Source organism: Triturus cristatus, chromosome 6, assembly GCF_964204655.1.
Source record: "Triturus cristatus chromosome 6, aTriCri1.1, whole genome shotgun sequence".
NCBI lineage: Eukaryota > Metazoa > Chordata > Amphibia > Caudata > Salamandridae > Triturus > Triturus cristatus.
Window position 1 is genome coordinate 1,858,362,843 of NC_140589.1, and position 24,937 is coordinate 1,858,387,779.

The 24,937-nt window shown below is 42.8% G+C and overlaps 1 protein-coding gene across 21 annotated transcripts in view; it reads right to left on the reverse strand.

Moving 5' to 3' along the window:
* LOC146822208 (uncharacterized) overlaps window positions 1–24,937 on the reverse strand; it is a 260,616-nt gene that overhangs the window by 150,212 nt on the left and 85,467 nt on the right. For 19 of the 21 annotated variants that reach the window (XM_085613358.1, XM_085613354.1, XM_085613342.1 and 16 more), the window contains 4 exons: window positions 24,796–24,936; window positions 21,009–21,152; window positions 19,299–19,439; window positions 15,504–15,647 (listed from right to left, as the gene is read on the reverse strand). In XM_085613358.1, the coding sequence (XP_085469484.1) occupies window positions 15,504–15,647; window positions 19,299–19,439; window positions 21,009–21,152; window positions 24,796–24,936 (570 nt within the window). The remainder of the gene's footprint in view (window positions 1–15,503; window positions 15,648–19,298; window positions 19,440–21,008; window positions 21,153–24,795; window position 24,937) is intronic. The other 2 variants (XM_085613351.1, XM_085613341.1) reach the window with 1 other exon arrangement.

Sequence of the window (24,937 nt, forward strand, 5' to 3'; positions counted from 1 at the left end):
CATTTTTCCATAGGACCTTTAGACACAGCTACAGCCCGAACAGCTGAACAGAGTTACTTGAAATTTGGCAGAGAGGTAGTCCTCAGGTCAAGGAAGTGCCTTTTGTAGGTCTGGTGTAAATCTGTCCAGTAGTTCCTGAGAAAATAGCATTTAAATCAATATATATATGTGGGCGGAGCCTAACCACACATCTCATCCTGAGATCTGATTGGCTGTCAGCACTTCATCCAAGAAGTGTTGGCAGCCATCTTGGGACCAATATACATGATAGCACCTCATTAAAAAGCATTGCAGTTAATAGAAGATTTTAAGACTTTAGTTACATTATAAATCATTTGTTGATGGTACCATACTCATTTTAGGAATTGTGGTATGTTCTAAGGTGATTTCACCATGTGAAAAAGCCTTCTGCTGGGATATCATGATTGAGAGAAAAATATTTTCTCATGCTTTTACCACAGAGGTTTGGAAGGTGATCTATAAGCTAAACTGAGAGCTTAATTTCTGTAAATTCACATTATCTTTCTCAGTCATGTGAGAATGAAGTCTGACATTCTCAGTAAAACATGTACATCCAACAAGGGCAGAGACTGTCAGTTGATTCCTTTGTGTTCTACTGCAGCTTTCCAGAGTGTTCCAAAGAACTACTAGAGCGCTAACCGTCCTACTTATGATAAATGTATGGCACACCTGAAGCCATCTTGCTTGGATTAAAGTGGTAACTCTTAAAACATTTAATTTAAAAAGGAACAAAATGAGGGGGTTCATTTTTCCATAAAAAGTATGATTAGTGCTGCAGAAAGAAAAATTAGGGCACATTTTGAGTGACTTCTCAAATCCTGGCATGCAGACTGAAACATGCACTTTCAATACCAGCAGCAGTTTTCCCTGGTGAGCAGTAGCTTTACTACAGTGATCTAATGAGCAAAAAGAGTGCTAACATTCTGATTTTATGGCAAATGTGTGACACATTTGAATGCCTTCTTGATGGAATCAAAGTAAAAAACTGAAAGTATTTCCTACTGAGGAGACTGCAGTAAATGAGGAAATTAGGAAACTTCATAACAAATAAGTCTCCCAAGATGGCCACCAGAGACAAAAGAGCCCAAATGTAGCCCAAATATCACCCAGATGTAGCCCAAGTATAGCCCAATGACAGAATGTCCAAGAATGTTCTTAAAAACAACTAGAGCACTTACTGTCTTCATTATGACAAAAGTATGGCACACCTGAAGCCATCTTGATTGGAATAAACTGGTAACACTTAAAACATTTAATTTAAAAAGGAACACAATGAGGGGGTTCATTTTGCCATAGAAATTATGATTAATGCTGAAGAAAGAAAATGAGGGCACATTTTGAGTGACTTCTCAAATCCTCTTCTATTTCATTAAAAAATTCTGACATGCAGACTGAAACATGCACTTTTAATACCAGGAGCAGATTTCCATGGTGAACAGTAGTTTTACTACAGTGATCTAATGAGCAACTAGAGTGCTAACATTCAGAATTCATGGCAAATGTGTGACATATCTGAATACCTTCATGATGGAATCAAAGTAAAAAACTGAAAGCATTTCCGACTGAGGAGACTGCAGTACATGAGGAAATTAGGAAACTTCATAACAAATAAATCTCCCAAGATGGCCACCGGAGACAAAAGAGCCCAAATGTAGCCCAAAATCACCCAGATATAGCCCAAATATAGCCCAATGACAGAAGTGTGCAAAACACTTATTATTTTGTGTTTTTGCAGTGTTATATAGTGCAGACTTGTCAGGTATTGGAGTGCTTTACATGAGCATTGGTCACATCACACAAGAACAAATTCATTTTGGTTGTAGACATGGGGAGACTAAGTGATTTGACCAGAATCACAGAATGTCGAGCTGAAGCAGAAACTTCAACCTGGTTCCCCAGTTGCAAAGTCTGCAGTTCTGGAAGTAACACCACATCCTCTCCCCTAAGTGCAACATTTAATCAAGTTGTCAACTAGATAAAAAAACATAAAGATAACAAATAATTTAAAAGTGCTTTGTCGCTATTTGAAAACTCAGAAAATATGTCCTTATTTTAGTCTTTTAGAGCACTAACCATAATTTTGATGCCAATAAGACCCTCTCATATATGTAATTTCTAAAGGAATGCTCTAGGTATTACAGTTTTGATTACATCAAGATGATGTCAGGCGTTCCACACTTTTGTAATAAATATAGAATGTTAGCAATCTAGTTGTTCATTAGGATACTGTTGAGAGGCAGAGGCCAGGGGCACGGACTCTGAAAATTGAAGGCAGGTAGGAGGGTGCAAAGGCAACAATTTAACCACACTGAGCAGGCAGGAAGGGCCGTGGAAGCACAACAGACTATGGAGGGCAGTGGAAAGGGGGGCAGGGGCAACAAACCAACAATACAGGACTTGCAAGAGAGGCTGTTGGAGGGAAGATCTATTACGGGTCAAGGAAGCTAGGGGCGGTCCCCAGAGCCCCGGGAGCCACCACAGAACTGAGCAGGAGAGTGAGTCAGGGACAAAAGGGGCACCTTAATTTGAGCCGGGGTGCCTAGGAACGCTTGCTCCAAAAATGAAGAAAACAGACATATGAGACATGGAATTGGAGGCAGAATACAATGGCAGTTTAATGAGAAGATGCAACTTCAAAGAAACCGCAGAATAGAGACATAAAGTACAAAATACAGAATCCAGATAATCATACAGCTGTCATGATATTCTCTGTATCACAATTAATGGACTGACAGAGAGAGAGAGAAAACACATCTATAAATGCATCATGAGAAACAAGTTACACCAAGGAAAATGTTACCTAGGGACACTCACATTTACTCTTAGAGCAAGCATTCCTGCAATTACAATACAACATCTTTTAAATGCAAAAGTAAAGAGAACAATGGTTAAACATAACATGACATTTCATATAGGTAAAATAGAATAAGATACTTCAAGCAAAGCAGAGCAAGACATTTTAAGCAAAGGAAGACAAGAGCTCCCAGTTCTTGGGGAAAACCTGCACAGCCTGTTAACCTACATACAGACGGCGAGGTTGTCCGTCGATATCTGTGGGTGCTCCCTTTTTATATCATTTTGTGGGCTCCTTTGCACGCTACATCTACCTACGTATGCTATCCAAAAGCTTCGTCTGCAGATTTTACCAGACATTTCGTCATTTACCCACTTAATGCTGACAATGGACTGGGTGAAAAGGTCAGTCTCTCAGGCCAATCGCTTATCGTAAGTTCCATAGAGCAAGCAGAAAATAATGGGTATTGTACAGGAATTCAATATATTCATGTATAAAATCTCCTCAGTTCTCCTAACTTGACGCTCTGCGGTTGCCACTTCCTTAAAAGCGGGAAACCTGCCCAGGAAGCAAGTACCAGTCCAGGATGCAGCCTACTGTATGTCGACAGCTTCAGCGGGATGTTGAACTTTGATACCGAGCACGGAGCACTCGGGTAGGGTGGGGGCTACTAGTTTGGAGCAGAAGGCCTCGCAGACCTGCCTTCAGACTGCTATACACTAAAATTGCAGAGCTATGGTCAATTTAACAAAGAGGCCTACATATTGAACAGAAGAGCCTACACAGGGGTTTTATGCTGGCTGAGTGGTAAGGATGTCTCAGGATAATTATATAGCAACACAGGACCCGCTGGTCAATTTAATACGGCCTACAAATGCGGCTGGCAGGGCAAGGACAAGGGTCTCATACTTCAGGTGTGGACAGAACGGGCCAGGGGCCCCCTGTGATACAAAATCTACCCTCCTTCAAGGCTGTGGCAATGTAATAGACCATTGTGGGCAGAAGGAAGAGGCAATGGTAGTACAACCATACATGCCAACAGACCCGATTCAGCCAGGAAACGTCCAATGTTTTTAAGCTCAAATGGGCTTTATTTGATCTGTCTCCTGTCTACAATATCCTCTTTTTCAATGTAACTCAAAGGGGAAAATCAATACCCCAGTTTTTTTTTCAAAATCTCCCTCTTACCAAGTTCAAAATGTTCGCAAGTATGGTACATTGGATCATGGAAGGAAATGGGATAGGGACATGGACTTGGATAACAGAGGACAGGAGAGACATGGAGAGGTGCACCAAACTGACCCTGCAGGGCAGGCATCAGGGTTTGCAGCAGCACAATACACCACACAGGGCATGCAGGACGGGAGTGCAGCACAACAATCCATAGAAAGCAAGAGGGAGGGGACAGGACCATGCACATGGACAACAGAGAACAGAGGGGCAAGAGGCAATGGTAGCTAGCTGACCATAATGGACAGACAGGAGAGAAGGCTGCAGCATAACAGACCATAAAGGGCAGGAGGGACGGATCAGGGGCATTACAATGGAACAGACAAGCCAGGAGGGAGGGAGTAGGGGTCTGCACATGTAAACAGAGGGCTGGGGGCAAGGGGGCAGGGCAGGAGCAGCAAGATGGCCATGGAGGTCAGGCAGGATGGGCACTAGAAGCAAGACACAACATGAAGAGCAACAGTGAGACTGTGATGGCATACACACAGACCATGGAGGGAAGGTGGGAGGGGGTCAGGGGCAGCTAACTGACCACACAGGGAAGGTGGGAGGGGCCATGGCAGCACAGAAGACCATGCATGGCAAGTGGGAGGGTTAGTGGCAGCACAATGGCTATGATGGGCAAGAAGGAGGGTGCAGGGGCATGCACAAAGGACGATGGAGGATAGAAGGGAGGGTCAGGACCTGTGCACAGACAAGAAAGTTCAGGGGAAGGGGCCTCACAACAGACCACACGGGGCAGGCAGGAGGAGCAGTTGCAGCACAACAGACCAGGGAGGGCAGAAGGGTGTGGCAGTACAATGGACCATGTAGGACAGGAGGAAGGGGATAGGGGCATGGCATGTGGACAGGCAAGGTGGAGGTGGCAGGGACAGGTTACAGTCATCTGACAATGCTAGGCAGGTGGGAGGGGAGTGGCAGCTCAACAGAACACTCAGAGTAGATAGGAGTGGCAGGTCCATGGAACATGATGGGCAAAAAGGATGGAGCAGGGGCATGCACAAAGACATCGGAGGGCAGGGGGAAGGAGAATAGGGGCAGCAAGCTAAGCACAGAGTTTAAGCAGGAGGTCAATGATGGGGCATAGAATTGGGCAATGGAGTGCAGGAGGAGTGGACTGGTACATCATACTAAATTGAGGGCAGTGGCAGCACATCAGACCATGCATGGCAGGAGGGAGGAGGCTAGTCCATGGATTCACACAACAGAGGATAGGGAGGAGGGGGATGGGGCAGCAAGCTAACTGTTCAGAGAAGGCGGGTATTAGAAACTTTATTGTTTTTAAAACATTTTGTCTGTGCAAACTACTTAAAATATGAACAAGTATGCAGCATAATCTCACTTTTATTCAGGAAGAAGAAGACGTTAGTGACTGTGACTCCGGGCTCACTTGGCAAAAACACCCCCTGACCCTCCACCCCCATCGCAAAATGTAATGACATATGTGTCTTTATGAAAAAAAATATTTGTAATATATGTATAGCTAAAGATTAATGGAAGAAGACATGGGTAAATAAGTGTCTAAATACAGTGATGTAATATCTGACGTCATCAGCAGAGGATTGCGGTCGCGTGATTTATAGTTGCCTGCACTAACTATAACGGGGGAATTTCATTGTTTTTTTACGAGTGAAATGTCCAGCTAACTATAACATGTGTGAAACTTATGGTTTTTTAAGTGAATATATATATATATATATATATATATATATATATATATATATATTATCTACTGGCGGTCGCCAGTAGATAGTTATAGTTAGGACCCTGTTTCCATAGGAAATCCGCAACATTCTATTTGGAATAACTTTGGCGCCGGTCGATGAATCCTCGCGAAATTTTCAAAATAGGTGGGGCGCTACGCTCCGCTCCTACCCTGAAAGTCTCGGGGGGATTCGTCAAGCGGGGGCTGAGAAAAAAGGGGGGTCCCAAAACGCGTTTTTCACATGCATTTTTCAATAGGACCTTTAGACACAGCTACAGCCCGAACAGCTGAACAGAGTTACTTGAAATTTGGCAGAGAGGTAGTCCTCAGGTCAAGGAAGTGCCTTTTGTAGGTCTGGTGTAAATCTGTCCAGTAGTTCCTGAGAAAATAGCATTTAAATCAATATATATATGTGGGCGGAGCCTAACCACACATCTCATCCTGAGATCTGATTGGCTGTCAGCACTTCATCCAAGAAGTGTTGGCAGCCATCTTGGGACCAATATACATGATAGCACCTCATTAAAAAGCATTGCAGTTAATAGAAGATTTTAAGACTTTAGTTACATTATAAATCATTTGTTGATGGTACCATACTCATTTTAGGAATTGTGGTATGTTCTAAGGTGATTTCACCATGTGAAAAAGCCTTCTGCTGGGATATCATGATTGAGAGAAAAATATTTTCTCATGCTTTTACCACAGAGGTTTGGAAGGTGATCTATAAGCTAAACTGAGAGCTTAATTTCTGTAAATTCACATTATCTTTCTCAGTCATGTGAGAATGAAGTCTGACATTCTCAGTAAAACATGTACATCCAACAAGGGCAGAGACTGTCAGTTGATTCCTTTGTGTTCTACTGCAGCTTTCCAGAGTGTTCCAAAGAACTACTAGAGCGCTAACCGTCCTACTTATGATAAATGTATGGCACACCTGAAGCCATCTTGCTTGGATTAAAGTGGTAACTCTTAAAACATTTAATTTAAAAAGGAACAAAATGAGGGGGTTCATTTTTCCATAAAAAGTATGATTAGTGCTGCAGAAAGAAAAATTAGGGCACATTTTGAGTGACTTCTCAAATCCTGGCATGCAGACTGAAACATGCACTTTCAATACCAGCAGCAGTTTTCCCTGGTGAGCAGTAGCTTTACTACAGTGATCTAATGAGCAAAAAGAGTGCTAACATTCTGATTTTATGGCAAATGTGTGACACATTTGAATGCCTTCTTGATGGAATCAAAGTAAAAAACTGAAAGTATTTCCTACTGAGGAGACTGCAGTAAATGAGGAAATTAGGAAACTTCATAACAAATAAGTCTCCCAAGATGGCCACCAGAGACAAAAGAGCCCAAATGTAGCCCAAATATCACCCAGATGTAGCCCAAGTATAGCCCAATGACAGAATGTCCAAGAATGTTCTTAAAAACAACTAGAGCACTTACTGTCTTCATTATGACAAAAGTATGGCACACCTGAAGCCATCTTGATTGGAATAAACTGGTAACACTTAAAACATTTAATTTAAAAAGGAACACAATGAGGGGGTTCATTTTGCCATAGAAATTATGATTAATGCTGAAGAAAGAAAATGAGGGCACATTTTGAGTGACTTCTCAAATCCTCTTCTATTTCATTAAAAAATTCTGACATGCAGACTGAAACATGCACTTTTAATACCAGGAGCAGATTTCCATGGTGAACAGTAGTTTTACTACAGTGATCTAATGAGCAACTAGAGTGCTAACATTCAGAATTCATGGCAAATGTGTGACATATCTGAATACCTTCATGATGGAATCAAAGTAAAAAACTGAAAGCATTTCCGACTGAGGAGACTGCAGTACATGAGGAAATTAGGAAACTTCATAACAAATAAATCTCCCAAGATGGCCACCGGAGACAAAAGAGCCCAAATGTAGCCCAAAATCACCCAGATATAGCCCAAATATAGCCCAATGACAGAAGTGTGCAAAACACTTATTATTTTGTGTTTTTGCAGTGTTATATAGTGCAGACTTGTCAGGTATTGGAGTGCTTTACATGAGCATTGGTCACATCACACAAGAACAAATTCATTTTGGTTGTAGACATGGGGAGACTAAGTGATTTGACCAGAATCACAGAATGTCGAGCTGAAGCAGAAACTTCAACCTGGTTCCCCAGTTGCAAAGTCTGCAGTTCTGGAAGTAACACCACATCCTCTCCCCTAAGTGCAACATTTAATCAAGTTGTCAACTAGATAAAAAAACATAAAGATAACAAATAATTTAAAAGTGCTTTGTCGCTATTTGAAAACTCAGAAAATATGTCCTTATTTTAGTCTTTTAGAGCACTAACCATAATTTTGATGCCAATAAGACCCTCTCATATATGTAATTTCTAAAGGAATGCTCTAGGTATTACAGTTTTGATTACATCAAGATGATGTCAGGCGTTCCACACTTTTGTAATAAATATAGAATGTTAGCAATCTAGTTGTTCATTAGGATACTGTTGAGAGGCAGAGGCCAGGGGCACGGACTCTGAAAATTGAAGGCAGGTAGGAGGGTGCAAAGGCAACAATTTAACCACACTGAGCAGGCAGGAAGGGCCGTGGAAGCACAACAGACTATGGAGGGCAGTGGAAAGGGGGGCAGGGGCAACAAACCAACAATACAGGACTTGCAAGAGAGGCTGTTGGAGGGAAGATCTATTACGGGTCAAGGAAGCTAGGGGCGGTCCCCAGAGCCCCGGGAGCCACCACAGAACTGAGCAGGAGAGTGAGTCAGGGACAAAAGGGGCACCTTAATTTGAGCCGGGGTGCCTAGGAACGCTTGCTCCAAAAATGAAGAAAACAGATATATGAGACATGGAATTGGAGGCAGAATACAATGGCAGTTTAATGAGAAGATGCAACTTCAAAGAAACCGCAGAATAGAGACATAAAGTACAAAATACAGAATCCAGATAATCATACAGCTGTCATGATATTCTCTGTATCACAATTAATGGACTGACAGAGAGAGAGAGAAAACACATCTATAAATGCATCATGAGAAACAAGTTACACCAAGGAAAATGTTACCTAGGGACACTCACATTTACTCTTAGAGCAAGCATTCCTGCAATTACAATACAACATCTTTTAAATGCAAAAGTAAAGAGAACAATGGTTAAACATAACATGACATTTCATATAGGTAAAATAGAATAAGATACTTCAAGCAAAGCAGAGCAAGACATTTTAAGCAAAGGAAGACAAGAGCTCCCAGTTCTTGGGGAAAACCTGCACAGCCTGTTAACCTACATACAGACGGCGAGGTTGTCCGTCGATATCTGTGGGTGCTCCCTTTTTATATCATTTTGTGGGCTCCTTTGCACGCTACATCTACCTACGTATGCTATCCAAAAGCTTTGTCTGCAGATTTTACCAGACATTTCGTCATTTACCCACTTAATGCTGACAATGGACTGGGTGAAAAGGTCAGTCTCTCAGGCCAATCGCTTATCGTAAGTTCCATAGAGCAAGCAGAAAATAATGGGTATTGTACAGGAATTCAATATATTCATGTATAAAATCTCCTCAGTTCTCCTAACTTGACGCTCTGCGGTTGCCACTTCCTTAAAAGCGGGAAACCTGCCCAGGAAGCAAGTACCAGTCCAGGATGCAGCCTACTGTATGTCGACAGCTTCAGCGGGATGTTGAACTTTGATACCGAGCACGGAGCACTCGGGTAGGGTGGGGGCTACTAGTTTGGAGCAGAAGGCCTCGCAGACCTGCCTTCAGACTGCTATACACTAAAATTGCAGAGCTATGGTCAATTTAACAAAGAGGCCTACATATTGAACAGAAGAGCCTACACAGGGGTTTTATGCTGGCTGAGTGGTAAGGATGTCTCAGGATAATTATATAGCAACACAGGACCCGCTGGTCAATTTAATACGGCCTACAAATGCGGCTGGCAGGGCAAGGACAAGGGTCTCATACTTCAGGTGTGGACAGAACGGGCCAGGGGCCCCCTGTGATACAAAATCTACCCTCCTTCAAGGCTGTGGCAATGTAATAGACCATTGTGGGCAGAAGGAAGAGGCAATGGTAGTACAACCATACATGCCAACAGACCCGATTCAGCCAGGAAACGTCCAATATTTTTAAGCTCAAATGGGCTTTATTTGATCTGTCTCCTGTCTACAATATCCTCTTTTTCAATGTAACTCAAAGGGGAAAATCAATACCCCAGTTTTTTTTTCAAAATCTCCCTCTTACCAAGTTCAAAATGTTCGCAAGTATGGTACATTGGATCATGGAAGGAAATGGGATAGGGACATGGACTTGGATAACAGAGGACAGGAGAGACATGGAGAGGTGCACCAAACTGACCCTGCAGGGCAGGCATCAGGGTTTGCAGCAGCACAATACACCACACAGGGCATGCAGGACGGGAGTGCAGCACAACAATCCATAGAAAGCAAGAGGGAGGGGACAGGACCATGCACATGGACAACAGAGAACAGAGGGGCAAGAGGCAATGGTAGCTAGCTGACCATAATGGACAGACAGGAGAGAAGGCTGCAGCATAACAGACCATAAAGGGCAGGAGGGACGGATCAGGGGCATTACAATGGAACAGACAAGCCAGGAGGGAGGGAGTAGGGGTCTGCACATGTAAACAGAGGGCTGGGGGCAAGGGGGCAGGGCAGGAGCAGCAAGATGGCCATGGAGGTCAGGCAGGATGGGCACTAGAAGCAAGACACAACATGAAGAGCAACAGTGAGACTGTGATGGCATACACACAGACCATGGAGGGAAGGTGGGAGGGGGTCAGGGGCAGCTAACTGACCACACAGGGAAGGTGGGAGGGGCCATGGCAGCACAGAAGACCATGCATGGCAAGTGGGAGGGTTAGTGGCAGCACAATGGCTATGATGGGCAAGAAGGAGGGTGCAGGGGCATGCACAAAGGACGATGGAGGATAGAAGGGAGGGTCAGGACCTGTGCACAGACAAGAAAGTTCAGGGGAAGGGGCCTCACAACAGACCACACGGGGCAGGCAGGAGGAGCAGTTGCAGCACAACAGACCAGGGAGGGCAGAAGGGTGTGGCAGTACAATGGACCATGTAGGACAGGAGGAAGGGGATAGGGGCATGGCATGTGGACAGGCAAGGTGGAGGTGGCAGGGACAGGTTACAGTCATCTGACAATGCTAGGCAGGTGGGAGGGGAGTGGCAGCTCAACAGAACACTCAGAGTAGATAGGAGTGGCAGGTCCATGGAACATGATGGGCAAAAAGGATGGAGCAGGGGCATGCACAAAGACATCGGAGGGCAGGGGGAAGGAGAATAGGGGCAGCAAGCTAAGCACAGAGTTTAAGCAGGAGGTCAATGAAGGGGCATAGAATTGGGCAATGGAGTGCAGGAGGAGTGGACTGGTACATCATACTAAATTGAGGGCAGTGGCAGCACATCAGACCATGCATGGCAGGAGGGAGGAGGCTAGTCCATGGATTCACACAACAGAGGATAGGGAGGAGGGGGATGGGGCAGCAAGCTAACTGTTCAGAGAAGGCGGGTATTAGAAACTTTATTGTTTTTAAAACATTTTGTCTGTGCAAACTACTTAAAATATGAACAAGTATGCAGCATAATCTCACTTTTATTCAGGAAGAAGAAGACGTTAGTGACTGTGACTCCGGGCTCACTTGGCAAAAACACCCCCTGACCCTCCACCCCCATCGCAAAATGTAATGCCCGTGAAAAGGGTAGGTGAACACAGTGTTATATAGAACATAGTCCTGAGAGCACGATTGAAAATGAAAACTAGATATAGTGTATGGTATAAACTATGCACCAAAAAGTGTGATATAAGATGAACCAGGCGTGAAATATAATATGCAATACATTGTGCGCAATGACAGATTCATTGGAGAGCGCGAGATAGCACAGGCACTAGCGCGTGCTATGCGATATGCGCCTTAGAGTGTAATATGCACAGGGCAGTGTTGTGTAACCTAACTAGTCTCTAAAGTTGTAATATAAAATATGTGCTGGGGAGTGTAACGTTGCATATGCACTGTGACAAAGATATGGATCCCAAATTGTAATATGTATGGCATAGCACTGTGCGTTATAACATAGGCATCGAGGAAGGCACGTTAGATGGGGCAATATAACCCGTGCGAAGACAAGTGTGGCATGACATTTTCACGGGGTGGTGTTACAGTGCACATGGGCTAGAGAGTGTCATAGCATATGCACTAGCTAGTGTAATACCATACAGAGGTGTGTGGCACTCGGCAGGCAATGGTGGGTGTAACACAGCATTGGGCTCTGTCAGGAGCGCGCTGTGACTCGCAAGTGATGTTCGTCCCCTTTCCAGACAGTAAAATAAAAAGTATTACACATCCGGCAGTGGATGTGTTTTTTATTAACTGTGAGGGGGGTTTCTTGCATAGTTTTGGTCGAATTTTTGTCGAATCCCCTTTGAATGGCTTGGTGTGCATGTGTATTAAATGTGCCCGTCAATAGCTACCCATGTTTGTATAAATAAACGACAAGGGTGTCTACCGGGATTAGGCACGGTAGAGCATCAGACATGTCAGAGCTTCACTAGTGGTGTAAATACATTCCACGTGGATTAATTGCATGCATAGTCGCCTTTTAATGAATATCACGCAATTCGTCATGGTGATAGGTACGTACGGTTTGTCCAGCATGTCCTAGGTGTGTCTATAAATATATATTTTTTAAAAATAATAAAAAACAGTGGCCGGCCTTGGGGATTGGGGTCAAAAAAATATAATTAGGAGACAGGCCCTGGGGGATGGGGTCATCAGGGCCAATAAATTAGAATAAGAAGGGGAACCACACAGCCCCCCTTCTTAAAAAAATAAAATAAATAAAAGACTGGCATCGTGCCGGAGGCCATGCCCCCTCCATGCAGCACTCTGCAAACGCGCCCCCAACAGGCATCTCCAGTATGCGCCAGGGAGCTGCGCTGCAGACAGGTGTTCTGAGGCCAAGCCCCTTTTTACACCTCTCTGCAACGCAGCTCTGTGGTGCTTACTGGAGGTACCTAGTGGTCTAGTGTGACCCTAGGGACCCTTAGGATTCAAGGGGACTTAATCTCTCAACTTAGAACAGCCACAGGGCGCGTTTACACAGTGGTGAAGGGAGGGGACGGGGCCTGAGGTGATGTGTGCAAACACGCACCATGGCACGTTTTAAATTGGGGATATAATTTCCCTTCAATACTGAGGGCCCCTGGGGGCTAACTAGCCCACCAAGTGCTTCCAGTAAGCGCCACTGAGCTGCATTGCAGAGAGGTGGTCCAGGCCGTGCCACTTTTTACACCTCTCTGCAACGCAGCTTTGTGGCACTTACTGGAGGTACCTAGTGGGCTAGTTGGACCCTAGGGACCCTCAGGACTCAAATGAACTTAATCTCCCAACTATAAACGGACACAGGGCGTGTTTACACAATGGTGAAAGGAGGGGACGGGGCCTGAGTTAACGTGTGCAAAAACGCCCTGTGGCCTGTTTTAAGAGGTAGTTTTAATCCCCATGCCCTATTATATACTAGGGGCTTATAGAGGAGGTAAGGCTAATCACAGGGGGACCCCAACGCATAATGTTCCCTAGTGTATGTAGGTGTTTTCACTGTATTCTAAGTGTCTTTTAACATAGCACTGGCTCTAGGACTGGTTAGTCAGACTCAGTTACCACCAGTATCCGTCTGAAAAAGTTGAGGGTACAGGATGATTTTGCAACAAGGCTTCTTTCTGCTCTTCTTTTTGTTCTTTCTGCACGTTATCCTTCTTCCTGCACTTATCTTCGTATTTGAGGACTTCTGTTGCTTCTTTCTGCACTTCTTTTGTTTCTTTCTGTGCATTTTTTCTTCTTTCTTCACATGTCCTATCTCTGTAGGCATAGTTAGAAATTAGCATTTAAAAAACCTTTGAAATTAACAGAAAAAACCATAGGTTTCAGGCACGTTATAGTTAGGAATTAGCATTTAAAAAACCTCAGAAATTCACTGAAAAAACCATAGGTTTCAGGGGTGTTATAGTTAGCTGGACTTTTCACTTGTACAAAACCATTGAAATTCCCCGTTATAGTTAGTTCAGCTAACTATAACTCGCGCGCCCGCAATGCACTGCTGATGACGTCACATATTACATCACTCATGACATGGTCAGCGACATCACTCATGACATCACTGATGACATCTCAAATGACATCACTGATGACATCACTGCTGACATCATCCTTGTGATAGAGTGGCAGACCTCCTCACACCCTAATATAACCTTTGATACACACATTCAAAAATAGAGACTAAAATTTTCAAAACAATGGACATACCAATACCAGTTACAATAACCTCTTCAGTAATTCTAAGATCCACATACACATCCACTCATTCACCAACAGTCCAATACAGTCACTCATACATGTACTCACTCATCATATGTACTCATACACCTATACATCCTGTTACACAATGCCACTCATCCATAGAGTTACTCACACACATAGTCACTCATGCTAATAAAGAATCAAACATACATTTACTTGCATATACAGTTATACACACACCACCACACTTACTTCTACGGAAACTTACACATACTTAGTCTTTTAAACAATCACTTATAGAAACACATACTTATTCATACAGGAACTCTTTCAATCTCTCACTCTCACATATACTCACATATATACACCAATAGTCACATATACTAGTTTAAAACATATGTAGTTACTCATAAAGACACTATTGAGACAGTCATTCACTCACTAACACACCCATACACACACTCATCCACCCATACAGTCCTGCACACATACTGTGTTCAACACATACAAACAGTGAGTCACTCATTCATGCACCTATGCACTACATAATACCCCCACCGAACCATGCAGACACTCAGACTGATACTCAAAAAACCAACTAATAACCTATATAGACACCCATGTAGCTACTCACCAACCCATGCAGCCACTTATACACAAAGTGAGAGACTGATACAGATATTTACATATTTAAACATTACTCACTAAGCCATGTATTCACTATGATACACTTAATCAGTCAGTTACACAATCAATTTTTCAAAAACAAATCATCCATTTAGACACTTATATACCCATTTATTCTTCCATCGACCTTGAGATATACATATATAAAACATATTTAATTTTCAGAATAACACACATTCACTGGATGATGTCATCAGTGATGTCATCAGTGATGTCATTTGAGATGTCATCAGTGATGTCATGAGTGATGTCGCTGACCATGTCATGAGTGATGTAATATGTGACGTCATCAGCAGTGCATTGCGGGCGCGCGAGTTATAGTTAGCTGAACTAACTATAACGGGGAATTTCAATGGTTTTGTACAAGTGAAAAGTCCAGCTAACTATAACACCCCTGAAACCTATGGTTTTTTCAGTGAATTTCTGAGGTTTTTTAAATGCTAATTCCTAACTATAACGTGCCTGAAACCTATGGTTTTTTCTGTTAATATATATATATATATATATATATCTCTCAATGGGCTGAAGGAGACGTTCTTCCGAGTCTCAAATAAGATGCATGATGGGACTTGCAGTCCAAGATGAGGAACAGCATGAATGTTTTCTAAAGCAAACGTGGGTCAGCTGTGCTTCCACCAATAGGAATAATGGAGCACATTCAGAAAGGAGAACAGCAGAAGATGTGGTGTACACTTTGAGATCTGGATCCTACATATTGTATATGCCTTTTACCTGTTGTGATGTTTGTGCATTGCTGGGTACAGAACGGAGTGCAGCACTTTTGTAATCCTGGGCAGTCGCTATCTTGGTTGCATTTTGGAGGTGGCAGAGGAGTTGCACAACTTGTAGCTGGCACTGGGCACTCACCAGGTTTCTCTGTAAGAGTGTAAGTCACAGTCATGAAATTCACCTAACCATCCTGTGGCATTTGCAGCATTTTAATCCTTTGTTTTAGGCTTTGTGTGAGGAGGCCCTTGTGACTTACAAATAGAATGGACAGCTAATATATTAGTACTAAAAATATTTAATTGCAGATGACATTAGTTACTTATTAGTTCTAGCAAACGTGTACCTGCAATCTAAACAAAAATAAACTTTTTTTAATGTTGCAACTGAAATTATCTTATCATACCCTTGTGAAAGGCAACCACCCACCACCCACACATAAAACCCAGTGCTTAAACAAGGCCTACCACAAAACTTTCATATTACGTAAAACCACAGCATGCTTGAAAATAAATAAAACTAATATCATGACTATGTAGAAAAATGTAAGACGTTCATTATACAGCACTTAGACACCAAGGGGCTGATTACAATGGCGGGGAGACCGCCACCGACCCGCCATCGTAACCAGCTTTACCGCCCCTTATATTATGATGACGGGCAGACGTGTGGAGGTCGTAAAGACCGACTGCCATGCATCCAATGGGCTCCATGAGCCCGCCGGTGCGATGGAGGGGCCCGTAGTCCCTACAATGCTGGTGGTGCCTACCAGGCACTGTAGTAGGGATTATGATGTCCCTTTCTGCCAGCTGTTTCATGGTAGGTTACCTGCCATGAAAAGGCTGGATGAAAGGGACACTGAGAGCCTGTAGCGGGCCCTCCTTCCCCACTGGCCCTTGGTTGTGGGTGTTGGGGGGCACCTATTGAGCCCCCCTACATATCTCGGTACCATGTGGCTAGCACCCCATGGTGGTTGTCACATGGAGCCAGCAGCACCCGCCGCAATGTAAAATATAGGCATTTCGACCGCTGTGGTGTTGGTCACATTATAATGCCTACTATGGGGCCGCTGACCGCATGTCAGGTGGTCCCAATCCTCGATACAATGGCGGATGAACTGAAGTCCGCCCACCATCATAATCAGCCCCTATGTCTAGAGCAAAGATGTAACATGCAGCAAACCCACCACATCATGCCTGAAAAAAAAACTAAAGTTATGTTCCTACAGAACAATTTAAAGATGTTCAACACCACTATCACACAAGGCTTACAACAAGGATTCAGCATGCAGTAAATCTATGGAATAAATCCATGATCTTACAGAACAAATGAAAGACTTTCAATAGGACTTACACACTCAAGTAGGATTGATGCAAAATCAATTTGACTAAACAGTGAGATAGTCTAACACCCAATTCAGTACACATAAAAAGAGGAAAAGATAAGGAGAAATAAAGATATTTCACCTCGTTGCACCTCACTTAGGGAGGTGTAGCATTTGATGCATTCGCAGGCTACCAGTAATTGTAAATCTGGGAATGTGCCAAAATCCATGGGCAGTTGCGTTGAAACACCGATGCTCAACCCATGGAACACCTCCCTGGGGCAGAGTAACGCAGTGCTACATTGTGCTACTCTAGATTTATCAAGCCATGGAGGGCCACGCAAGGTGGCTTTGCGTGGCTTGATCAATCTGACTTTATTGTTGCGTAGTCCTTGCCCCCCCTTGCATGGTGCATCGGCAATGCAGAAACAATGATAATATGCCCCAAAGTGTAAAAAAATTGGAGTAGATATCTCTTTCACCTGAAAATCATGAGATGATATTTGAAAATGTGGAGACCTGGCAGTTATAAATATAAAATCTGCCTTTAAAGTGTCCAAAATAGACCCTATTAGAAAACCTAAAGACAAACACAGAATAAGATGAAACATTACAAACTACTATACAGGAAAAAAAGCATAGCAGAATATTTACTCACTGGAAATAAATCCAAATACAGAAAACCTATGACCAAATACAGTGTGAGTTATCACAACATATAGAGTAAAACCAAATATATTAATAATGCAGTTTGGGCCACAAATAAAACAAAATCCACTTCCTGATTCACTGAAAACCTAATCCTGTTGGTAACTACTCCAAAACAAGGCCAATTTCACAAAGTAGGATTGTTGACAGGAGACCCACAGTGGTGTTGGAGAAGGACCAAAAATTGTAGGAACAGAAGCAAAATAGCTTGTCATTTCCATCATAAACTAAACAGTTTGTGTTAACATTATACTATATTGCCTAATCCCAAAGCTGTGACAATACTGAATTGACATTGAGATAATTAGAGAGATGGTGAGGTTTTGTTTATATAATGTGTGACAGGAAATTCAAGGGATAGAGAAAAATAGAGACTAAAGACACATCAACCTCACCCCCAAAGGATATGGCATTTTTTTCCACAGCAGTGACAAAATGTATGAACAATTAAACTGAACAAATGTCACATCTTGTGTTCCCAGTTTGAGTGCCACTGTGGCATGCAGCCATTAAGTTGAAGGTTACTGAGTTCCCACCACTTTGTTGCCAAACATTGCATCTTGTCGTTATGGGGTGAATGAGGCCTGGCATGCACCCCTTTTTTATTTGAGATACTCCTGCCCTAGTTTTAATTAAGTTAACTAATTCTACCCTAGTGGAGGCATGAAGCAGGGGTCAACCACCCAGTCTGGGTGTAACATGTTAATGGGCTATTTGAGACATGGATTACCTACCATTCTGTAGGTCTCCTTTTGCTATACTATGAGGAGTGGAAACCACAGATACAGGTCTGCAGAAGCATACTATCCTGAAAATTGTTTACACTCAAAAGTTCAAAGAATCAGACACCTAAGAATCCATGAGTGGGAGAATGGAACCATTTCACCCGGATTGTAACCTCTGAACCCCAAATTAGTGTATTTTATTCTCTCTATTTCTCTAATTGCCACTTATCACCATTCACTTCTTTTTTTTTTTTCTATTTCCCGCTTGGTATTCTGAGCTATTTTGTTTGTTATCCCTGCACCTCATACGGTTCCCTCAATTTGTCATTTTGTTAGTTTACCTGTCTGCACAATTACAGTTTTTTCTAAACTGGGTTTATTCTCTAGTATCCGTACCGCAGACCCTCCAGACCACTGAAGTAAAGTTGCCACACTAATATGTGCTGCCACAGGTGTAGAATACCTCTGTGGCTTCAGGAAGCTTCTTTGCACCAGTTGAGCAGTGCCCAAACTATAACTCTTACATATGCCTCATGCTCTTTTTTAAGGTTCCCCCTAGCTGGGTACTCTGAGAAATGATGAGAAACCTCACCAGATGTCTGCTGTCTTCCAATGCTTGCATAGTTCTTGATGTTTAAAAACACAACAATAGTGTATTCAACTCAAATACCTTCCCATTTAAACAGGCTGCCCCATACTGCCAGACCATGTTTCTGTCAGCACCCTGCTGTGACAGCTCATGAACTTGAAGATCTTTGTTTTAAGCTCTGCAGTAAGATAAAGTGCGATCTGATAAGTAAAATAGGTTCTGCACATAAAATGTCAAACTCCACAGGTTCTCTTTAAGGCAGCGATACATGAACCAGGATATGACAGGGTTGGTAAGGACTAAGAGCATTGTACCTTTTTGTTGGCCATTGCTTTTGGCTATGGTGTCAGCAGTTGGGGTGATAGGGGAAGATGAGAGGGCACTTAGTCACAAGTCCCTTTAAGAGAAACATTTACATCCTCAAATGTCTTCTTGTGAGTGGCTGTGAGTAATACCTGTAGCTGGATCCTTGCACTTAAGTCCGCAGTGGAAGTGGCAGCACCTCTGATTTCCTGTGCAGTTGCTGTCATTCTTGCACTGATCCGGTTCAGCTTTTTTGCACACAACTGTGTCTTTTGGACATTCACCAGTTTTCACTGTAACAGAGGAGGTTACAAGATTCATCGACCTTTTCATACAGTGGCACAGTAGAGACTTAATAGGAACCCCTGACTCGCTCTCCCCAAACACAACAAAAGTGTTATCGTATTAACCACATTTACACCACAACCATTGCAATCTTAAATGGAAAAAATCCACCATTTGTTTGCTTACTTCTTCAAAGATATAGGGCCGCATTTATGAAAAGTATTGCATAGTTGCATGAAAACAGAGATGTAACACCTTTCAGTGCGCCCTCCTTGCAACACCCTGGATGCGCCATATTTACTGTACAACGCTCCATGTCGCAAGGATTTACAGATACGTCAGTATCCCTGATGTATTCGTAGGTACAATAGTGAAGTATTGCTGGGGTGTGTCTGAAAACAGATGCCCCATGTAAAAGGACACATTGCTGGAGTTGCAAGCCCTATGTGAAAGGGCCTGCGTTACTCCTTACACCTGCTTTGAGAGAGGTGTAAGGATTTCACACAGTGGCGTCCTAGAAGTGTTGCAGTGAAATCTCATAGATTTCACTGCTGCAATTCTACGAGCCTTTTCTGCGCCGGAAAGCCCACCCGGCATACATTATACTTCTTGCAGGTATAATGTAGCACAGGGGTTTACAAAGTGACACATCTGCCTAGATGCGTCACTTTGTAAATGTGGCACAGTGTGGCTCATATTTTATGCCATTGCATAATCACAAAAAGTCGCAACGGCGGCGTAAAGGGCTCATAAATAAGGCCCATAGTTTTTACCCTGCTGTGCTACCCATCTTTGTTTGTTACATTGGCCTTAAAATATTACTATATACTGTAAATAATTACATATGGGCACTGATCGAATTTGATATCCTGTAAGACTGAATGTGGCATTTCAAAAGGGTTATACCCTCTAGTACTCAGGAATGTTAGCCAGCAGTTCAGCCTTAGAAGATATGTCGATTTTCTACAACTAAAATATAATTTGGACAGCACCTTATCCTTTCTACTTATATTTATCCAAGAAGAAAATAAAGGCTCTTTTTCCAGGCTATAGAATAAGACTGACAGTGAAAATGTATCAATGTTAGAGTTGATGTACTAGTTGGCTCTTTAAGAATCAGCTTTGTACCATTTAATCATTAGCACCAATTTCAAAATGTGGAGAAGCCTGAGATGGATGAAGTTTTAATGCCTTCAACTGACTGATAGTAAAAATGTTAATTATATTAAGTAGTTTTAAGCATGTGCAGAACAGTAGAGTATTAATAATACAGATGAGACAGGTAGATTCTATTTTCAGCTTGGTGGTAATATACCATGAATCACATGACAAGCACTAACATATATATATATATATCTCTCAATGGGCTGAAGGAGACGTTCTTCCGAGTCTCAAATAAGATGCATGATGGGACTTGCAGTCCAAGATGAGGAACTGCATGAATGTTTTCTAAAGCAAACGTGGGTCAGCTGTGCTTCCACCAATGGGAATAATGGAGCACATTCAAAAAGGAGAACAGCAAAAGATGTGGTGTACACTTTGAGATCTGGATCCTACATATTGTATATGCCTTTTACCTGTTGTGATGTTTGTGCATTGCTGGGTACAGAACGGAGTGCAGCACTTTTGTAATCCTGGGCAGTCGCTATCTTGGTTGCATTTTGGAGGCGGCAGAGGAGTTGCACATCTTGTAGCTGGCACTGGGCACTCACCAGGTTTCTCTGTAAGAGTGTAAGTCACAGTCATGAAATTCACCTAACCATCCTGTGGCATTTGCAGCATTTTAATCCTTTGTAGTAGGCTTTGTGTGAGGAGGCCCTTGTGACTTACAAATAGAATGGACAGCTAATATATTAGTACTAAAAATATTTAATTGCAGATGACATTAGTTACTAATTAGTTCTAGAAAACGTGTACTAGATAACCTGCAATCTAAACAAAAATAAACTTTTTTTAATGTTGCAACTGAAATTATCTTATCATACCCTTGTGAAAGGCTTTCCCCCAACCACCCACACATAAAACCCAGTGCTTAAACAAGGCCTACCCCAAAACTTTCATATTACGTAAAACCACAGCATGCTTGAAAATAAATAAAACTAATATCATGACTATGTAGAAAAATGTAAGACGTTCATTATACAGCACTTAGACACCAAGGGGCTGATTACAATGGCGGGGAGACCGCCACCGACCCGCCATCTTAACCAGCTTTACCGCCCCTTATATTATGATGACGGGCAGACGTGTGGAGGTCGTAAAGACCGACTGCCATGCATCCAATGGGCTCCATGAGCCCGCCGGTGCGATGGAGGGGCCCGTAGTCCCTACAATGCTGGTGGTGCCTACCAGGCACTGTAGTAGGGATTATGATGTCCCTTTCTGCCAGCTGTTTCATGGTAGGTTACCTGCCATGAAAAGGCTGGATGAAAGGGACACTGAGAGCCTGTAGCGGGCCCTCCTTCCCCACTGGCCCTTGGTTGTGGGTGTTGGGGGGCACCTATTGAGCCCCCCTACATATCTCGGTACCAAGTGGCTAGCACCCCATGGTGGTTGTCACATGGAGCCAGCAGCACCCGCCGCAATGTAAAATATAGGCATTGCGACCGCTGTGGTGTTGGTCACATTATAATGCCTACTATGGGACCGCTGACCGCATGTCAGGTGGTCCCAATCCCCGATACAATGGCGGATGAACTGAAGTCCGCCCACCATCATAATCAGCCCCTATGTCTAGAGCAAAGATGTAACATGCAGCAAACCCACCACATCATGCCTGAAAAAAAAACTAAAGTTATGTTCCTACAGAACAATTTAAAGATGTTCAACACCACTATCACACAAGGCTTACAACAAGGATTCAGTATGCAGCATATCTATTGAATAAATCCATGATCTTACAGAACAAATGAAAGACTTTCAATATGACTTACACACTCAAGTAGGATTGATGCAACATCAATTTGACTAAACAGTGAGATAGTCTAACACCCAATTCAGTACACATAAAAAGAGGAAAAGATAAGGAGAAATAAAGATATTTCACCTCGTTGCACCTCACTTAGGGAGGTGTAGCATTTGATGCATTCCCAGGCTACCAGTAATTGTAAATCTGGGAATGTGCCAAAATCCATGGGCAGTTGCGTTGAAACACCGATGCTCAACCCATGGAACACCTCCCTGGGGCAGAGTAACGCAGTGCTACATTGTGCTACTCTAGATTTATCAAGCCATGGAGGGCCACGCAAGGTGGCCTTGCGTGGCTTGATCAATCTGACTTTATTGTTGCGTAGCCCTTGCCCCCCCTTGCATGGTGCATGGGCAACGCAGAAACAATGATAATATGCCCCAAAGTGTAAAAAAATTGGAGTAGATATCTCTTTCACCTGAAAATCATGAGATGATATTTGAAAATGTGGAGACCTGGCAGTTATAAATATAAAATCTGCCTTTACAGTGTCCAAAATAGACCCTATTAGAAAACCTAAAGACAAACACAGAATAAGATGAAACATTACAAACTACTATACAGGAAAAAAAGCATAGCAGAATATTTACTCACTGGAAATAAATCCAAATACAGAAAACCTATGACCAAATACAGTGTGAGTTATCACAACATATAGAGTAAAACCAAATATATTAATAATGCAGTTTGGGCCACAAATAAAACAAAATCCACTTCCTGATTCACTAAAAACCTAATCCTGTTGGTAACTACTCCAAAACAAGGCCAATTTCACAAAGTAGGATTGTTGACAGGAGACCCACAGTGGTGTTAGAGAAGGACCAAAAATTGTAGGAACAGAAGCAAAATAGCTTGTCATTTCCATCATAAACTAAACAGTTTGTGTTAACATTATACTATATTGCCTAATCCCAAAGCTGTGACAATACTGAATTGACATTGAGATAATTAGAGAGATGGTGAGGTTTTGTTTATATAATGTGTGACAGGAAATTCAAGGTATAGAGAAAAATAGAGACTAAAGACACATCAACCTCACCCCCAAAGGATATGGCATTTTTTTCCACAGCAGTGACAAAATGTATGAACAATTAAACTGAACAAATGTCACATCTTGTGTTCCCAGTTTGAGTGCCACTGTGGCATGCAGCCATTAAGTTGAAGGTTACTGAGTTCCCACCACTTTGTTGCCAAACATTGCATCTTGTCGTTATGGGGTGAATGAGGCCTGGCATGCACCCCTTTTTTATTTGAGATACTCCTGCCCTAGTTTTAATTAAGTTAACTAATTCTACCCTAGTGGAGGCATGAAGCAGGGGTCAACCACCCAGTCTGGGTGTAACATGTGGGCTATTTGAGACATGGATTACCTACCATTCTATAGGTCTCCTTTTGCTATACTATGAGGAGTGGAAACCACAGATACAGGTCTGCAGAAGCATACTATCCTGAAAATTGTTTACACTCAAAAGTTCAAAGAATCAGACACCTAAGAATCCATGAGTGGGAGAATGGAACCATTTCACCCGGATTGTAACCTCTGAACCCCAAATTAGTGTATTTTATTCTCTCTATTTCTCTAATTGCCACTTATCACCATTCACTTCTTTTTCTCTTTTCTATTTCCCGCTTGGTATTCTGAGCTATGTTGTTTGTTATCCCTGCACCTCATACGCTTCCCTCAATTTGTCATTTTGTTAGTTTACCTGTCTGCACAATTACAGTTTTTTCTAAACTGGGTTTATTCTCTAGTATCCGTACCGCAGACCCTCCAGACCACTGAAGTGAGGTTGCCACACTAATATGTGCTGCCACAGGTGTAGAGTACCTCTGTGGCTTCAGGAAGCTTCTTTGCACCAGTTGAGCAGTGCCCAATCTATAACTCTTACATATGCCTCATGCTCTTTTTTAAGGTTCCCCCTAGCTGGGTACTCTGAGAAATGATGAGAAACCTCACCAGATGTCTGCTGTCTTCCAATACCTGCATAGTTCTTGATGTTTAAAAACACAACAATAGTGTATTCAACTCAAATACCTTCCCATTTAAACAGGCTGCCCCATACTGCCAGACCATGTTTCTGTCAGCACCCTGCTGTGACAGCTCATGAACTTGAAGATCTTTGTTTTAAGCTCTGCAGTAAGATAAAGTGCGATCTGATTAGTAAAATAGGTTCTGCACATAAAATGTCAAACTCCACAGGTTCTCTTTAAGACAGCGATACATGAACCAGGATATGACAGGGTCGGTAAGGACTAAGAGCATTATACCTTTTTGTTGGCCATGGTGTCAGCAGTTGGGGTGATAGGGGAAGATGAGGGGGCACTTAGTCACAAGTCCCTTTAAGAGAAACATTTACATCCTCAAATGTCTTCTTGTGAGTGGCTGTGAGTAATACCTGTAGCGGGATCCTTGCACTTAAGTCCGCAGTGGAAGTGGCAGCACCTCTGATTTCCTGTGCAGTTGCTGTCATTCTTGCACTGATCCGGTTCAGCTTTTTTGCACACAACTGTGTCTTTTGGACATTCACCAGTTTTCAC